This window comes from Cicer arietinum, chromosome 7 (assembly GCF_000331145.2).
Source record: "Cicer arietinum cultivar CDC Frontier isolate Library 1 chromosome 7, Cicar.CDCFrontier_v2.0, whole genome shotgun sequence".
Taxonomy (NCBI): Eukaryota; Viridiplantae; Streptophyta; class Magnoliopsida; order Fabales; family Fabaceae; genus Cicer; species Cicer arietinum.
Genome location: NC_021166.2, coordinates 61,302,611 through 61,308,404, shown reverse-complemented (window position 1 = coordinate 61,308,404; position 5,794 = coordinate 61,302,611). Strand labels below are relative to the sequence as shown.

The window sequence follows — 5,794 nt, the reverse complement described above, 5'->3', positions numbered from 1 at the left end:
GAGAAAGAGAAAGAGATAGAGATAGAGATAGATATAGAGAAAGAGATAAGGATAGAGAAGGGGTTATGAGATCTACATCGTTGTATGAAATGAGGTCTGAACTATTATTTTCCAAAATGCAGCACTTGCAATTGTTGCTTGAAAGATTTTTGGCTTGCCGTCCCACAGGTTTGTATTATTTAGAACATCAAAAGTTTGCCTCATACGAATTAATAATCTTACATGGATATCCACTTTTTGTATACCAGCGCGACACCTGGTTAATCACGTACCAAAATTTGGTTAATTCAACTACATGATTAACCATAATTTTCAATGTGATCTAAATTAATCATCTATTCAACTGAATTAACTATATTTTTGTATACGATGAACTAGGTGTTACAGGTGTACAAAAATGTGGGTGTTTGTGTAATATTTTTATATACAAATATAGGGGTTTTATAAAATCTCCAATTTTAGTTCTATTTATCATTCGTGTTTGGATCTCCTATGACAGCTGCATGGTGCAACAACTGTAGAGACCATTAGATCTATTTCTAATAGTCTCCACAACTATAACATTGCAGCTGTTGAAGGGGATCCAAGTCTTTATTCTTCTACGATCAATAATGTTACATACTTAAAGGACTCCAACTCACCGCCAAAACCATTTTTTCCATTGACCTCACTTCTCGGGCTGTCAACTCCCTATAATGTAGGGGTGGGGAAGAAGAGAAGACGATGAATGTGAGTTAGAGTCCACCTAACATTATTAATCCTACGCGACGACAATGATGTGTATTTTTGTTAGACATGTCAACAACAAATTAATAAATTGACAGAACTAAAAGAGGCCATTCTTGACATCGAAATGTCATAGATCAATTCAAGAATTATTTATGCAAGAATTAAAAGCCAGAACCTCTATTTTGCATGACCAAATAACTGACAAATCCTATATGCATCTTTACATAATATTCTTATAGTTATGTATCAATTGCTATTGCAAAAATGGATCTACTCATAACATTGTTTAGATATGCAAACAAGTGCATATAAGATTAAGTATACATAAGCATAAGAATTAATGTCGTGCTCATTTTAACTGAACAGGGAGAGCAAAGTCTCATCGAATTGTGATAGTGGCACTCTACCCAATTGTGAAGGAGAGTTTTCAAACATATCATGACATGACAGAAATACTAGGTATCTTCATCGATCGCTTCACCGACATGGAGGTACCAGATTGCATTAAGGTGTATGACATGTTCTGCCGTGTCGGAAAACAGTACGATGAACTAGACCTGTTTTACAGCTGGTCTAAAAGTATTGGAATCGCACGTTCGTCCGAGTATCCAGAGATTGAGAGAGTCACAACAAAGAAGTTAGAGCTCATTGATCAGTTCATCAAAGACAAGTCTCTCATAGCACAAACCAAGAAGCTTAATGCACAAGAAGAAAAGAACAATGAAACAAATGAAGAAGAAAAAGGAGAACTACAAGAGGATAATGAAATCAAAGCACTTCCACCACCAGAAGAATTCAATGAGGAACAAACAGGGGAAGTAAAAGAAGAACAAGATTCAAAAGAAGAAAAAACAGTGCAAACAGAAGGTGATTTATTAGACTTACGTGACAGCATGGTGACAAAACAAGAGTATGATGGAAACAAACTAGCATTGGCATTATTTGATGGTGAAGCACAAACAACAAGTACTACACAAGCTCTTCCATGGCATGCTTTTGATGATGCTGCAGATTGGGAAACAACACTAGTTCAATCAAGTAGTAACTTGCCAAACCAAAAACCATCATTAGGTGGTGGATTTGATTCATTGTTGCTGGATAGTATGTATAAACAATCATCAACAAATGCATCTATGCAAGGAATAAGTGGTTATGGAAGTGCTAGCAGTTTTGCAAAAAGGTCAGAAGCAATGTTAGCATTGCCAGCACCACAGTCATCGAGGAGTAGTTCAAGTTTAGAAACTGAAGATCCATTTGCAGCATCAAGGGTTGTGGCACCACCAGCTTATGTGCAAATGTCAGAGATTGAGAAGAAACAAAGGTTATTAGCAGAGGAACAAGCAATGTGGCAGCAATATGCAAGAAGTGGCAGCATGAATGGACAAGTTTCATTTACAACACAACAACAACCTAATAATTTCTACATGGGAGGGTTTCCACAAAATTATGGGAACTATTATCATTAACTAGGAATAATTTTTTATAGTTTGAACTTACCCAACTCCCCCTTCTTTCCAAGGTGAAGAAAATTTTAATTGGACAGCTAGAAGATCTTGTTTATAAGCTTCTTGCAATTTTTTGTAACACACAAAAGTGAAATGAAGTCCAACATTATTACACATTGTATTGATAGTATAAATTCTTCTTATTGTCAAGTTAGAATTTTTTCTTAGAAATTATATATTATTTAATTAATAAATTTTTATATGTAAATAAAGTATCAATAAATTTAATAAACTAATCAATAAATTTAAAGAATTTTTAACTTAGAATTCAAAACTATATTAGAATGTATAACAAATCATTTTTTATGAATGACAGCTAACTTTTAATTGATAAAGAATTATTGATTGAAAAGTCATTCTATCATATTTTGCTTTGAGCTTGGGAGCAGAGGACATACGTGTATGAAACAATATGGTGAAGGGGTAAAGGGTGGGGTGTGCTCATAGAAATTGCAAGCAACTGCATATGCAACGCAAAACATGCAGAGGTTGCAGACGAAATATGGGCCAAGCAATTAACTAATCAGCAAAAAAGCACGTTTTATGAAGTTGAATCGTATTGCCTATAATCCAAAACATATATAAAGCTTTTGTTCAACTTCCTGGAGCTAGATGGAAGCTGTTGAAATATTATTTCATCAATTCAGTTTCAACACAAAATACATTTATGATGAAAATGTTGTTCAGCAACTTTGATTACACTGAGACAAATAACCGGGGAAATAAACAATTGAAAAATTAAAGCTCAACTACAGTATTTAGCCTGTAAGAGCTGAGTTGAGGGCGCTGTGAACATCAACTCCAATCTGAGCTTCAGCTTTCTCCAAATCAGTGTTGGCTGAGTTGAGCTTCTGAGTGAAATCTTGAAGACCCTTCTGCACTAGGCTTGCATCAATTTGATCCAATGGTACAGCCTCAACAGCGATTATATCAGTAACAGAGTTTGCATGGATGAAAGCGAAGCCGCTGCTTACGAAATACTTGGTTGTTTCACTCCCTTCATGTACAGACAGGACTCCAGGTTTCAACTCTGCAATTGTTGCAACATGTCCTGGGAGAACACCCATCTGGCCAGTTGTAGCTGGGATATTAACCATATCAACCTATAAAACATAAATTATGTCATTTTCAAAGGGAAGAAGAATTAAGAAAATTTCTAACATAAAAAACCTATATAACTATGGAAACAGTGAGGGTGGAGAGATTGCAGCATTAGAAAAGAAATTAGACAATCAAATTTGTCGATATAGATAATTACACTGAAACAAACATGTGATATATGTTTTGGATTATAGGCAATACGATCCAACTTCATATTAGGTGAGGTCAACCACACGGGATCAAACAATGCTATAATGTCCTATCATGAATCATGTCTAACTGACAGACTGCTTAAATCCAAATCCTTAATAGTTTGACGAATAATTTTTCTTGATCTCCCCCAGCCACTAACTATTGGAGTACCTTTTGTCTAATCTACTCTCCTTATTAATACTCGTGGCTGTTCTCCACAAAACACCTATGTTGAAACTCTACCATCTTTTATACAGTTAGGGCTACTTCAATTCTCAGAAATGCTTTTATTCCCAAACCTCAATACTATCTTGTATTGCGTGAATACTCATCCATTGAAACATATTTTAAAGGGATATTAAAGCTAGAAATAGCACACTTGAACCAAGATGCGAGTTTTATAGGGAAAATATTGAACGAGTTTTAATTTCAAAACCAAGTCCTTAAAAGAGATGTTACCAAGACCAAAATGTATACTTAACAGTAAAAAGTTAATTTCCTGTTATAAAGACCATAAAATCACTGCATGGTCTAGTGCTCAAATTGAAATGTAAAAAATTAAAAGGCTACCCATTTCTTTCATGGATTATTGGAATGTTTATCCATGTCAGCCAATGTTAAGCACAATAAATTTCATGTAGCATTTTGGCAACATTCTTCTTCTAAATTTCCAGGAAGTTAAAAAAATTATCTAGATTTTTTTGGCTATATACCATGAGGTCCATAACAGTCTTTGAGATAAAACAGGGGGATGGCATGAGAAGTTGCTAAACAATTCCTTCTTCAAGAAATAGTAATAAAACACTAAGGAGAAGACCCCAAAACCCCACAGCATTACTTTATCCAGGATATCCTAAAATATGAGGATTATGTTATTCCTACAGAACAACAAACAAGAAGTTCATTCACACGTAATTCTATATTATATTCTACCAGCAAGGTTTCAGGAATAAATGATTCTGTAAGAAGTCATTTCGGGAAAAACTAATACCACTCATAATTCTAAAAGAAAGAGTAATCAAATACCTACTTTCGTTGGCAAAAGATAATTTTACACAGCAAAAGAAAGTGGGTTGATTTCAATCTTCAAGCAATTGAAATATGCAGAAAAAAACATAACATAACGACAATGCAATCTTAATAATAAATGACAATAAAAGGTCTCAAAAAGTGACCAAAACCACAGAAAATAGAGCATGGAATCAGAAATGAACATAAAGCAACATTTCTTATCATAAGGAAATTTAACAACTAACAAAAGACAATGAACTACATCCTAAATTCAATTTTCATTGAAATTAAATGGAAAAACTATCCATCAAATGTTGTATCATTTTTCTTTGAAACTTAAAAGTTCAAACATTGGCAAGCCCACAAAAACAACAATAAAATCATTCTTCCACTAGTTAGAGTTAACTACATGGATCTAATGCACCAAAACATACTAACATGAATCACATGTCAAACAAATAATTTCATCCAAATCCTTCTTAACAATTCATTTCATAATTTTCATTATCCCTTTTACTCAAACAGTTAGATTCCATCAATTGATCCAATTTCAACCTATTCAATAACAATCTCAATTAACCAATTTAAAAAATGCAGAACCAAAAACGCAAATCATAAACAATCTCACAATAACAATATGGAAAGAAAAAAAATCGAAATGAAAATAACGACCTCTTTAGCGGCCAATTGAGAAGCATAAGGAAGGACAAAGTTAACAGTGAGTTTGGTAGGGAGAGTGGAAGGAGTAGGCGGACGAGGTTTCATGAATTCGATAGGTGTCTTAGGTGGGTCAAGATTGGGGCTAACTTTCTTCCACGCTTCAATGAAGCTAGAATCGGCGGCAGGAGTAGCCACATCTGTTGAAAATCGGCGCGTGGAGGCGGCGCGAGAGAGGAAAGTTGATGTAGCGCGGCGGAACATGGCGATGATAGGGTTGGATCGCTCGGCCTCGCAAGTCGGAGAGGAAAATGAGTGTGCGTGAGTTTAGAGAGAGAAAGAAATAAAGACAAGTGAGAGAATTGATTGGTTGCAAAAATGAAATCAATGTAGCGTGGGTTTGGGTATATTGGTAATTGGCAATACGGGCTTTGTTTTTTCATAGCCTAGCCCAATAATACTGTTGTTTTAAAATCCAAATTAAAGGTTGCTATTCACACCTTTGGTTTTGCTGATACGCCTCTAGGAGATTTTTTTTTTTTCCAAAAATGTTTAGGTAGTTTGAGTCCAGCCACTGTAGAATTTTTTTTTTAATAAAA

At 34.7% G+C, this 5,794-nt stretch overlaps 2 protein-coding genes across 2 annotated transcripts in view; one reads left to right on the top strand and one right to left on the bottom strand.

Annotated features, from left to right (window-relative positions):
- Positions 1-2,348, top strand: part of LOC101511653 (putative clathrin assembly protein At1g03050) — a 3,752-nt gene extending 1,404 nt beyond the window's left edge. Inside the window, 2 exon segments of the mRNA XM_073370932.1 lie at positions 16-168; positions 1,096-2,348. Coding sequence (XP_073227033.1) covers positions 16-168; positions 1,096-2,195 — 1,253 coding nt within the window. The 3' untranslated portion in view covers positions 2,196-2,348.
- Positions 2,349-2,811: 463 nt separating this feature from the next.
- Positions 2,812-5,576, bottom strand: LOC101512202 (ATP synthase subunit delta', mitochondrial). The gene is made up of 2 exons (XM_004516939.4): positions 5,211-5,576; positions 2,812-3,337 (listed from the first exon to the last, which is right to left on the bottom strand). Exons 1-2 carry the CDS (start codon positions 5,457-5,459, stop codon positions 2,993-2,995), a joined length of 594 nt encoding a protein of 197 aa, XP_004516996.1. The 5' UTR covers positions 5,460-5,576; the 3' UTR covers positions 2,812-2,992.
- Between the last annotated feature and the right edge of the window lie 218 nt (positions 5,577-5,794).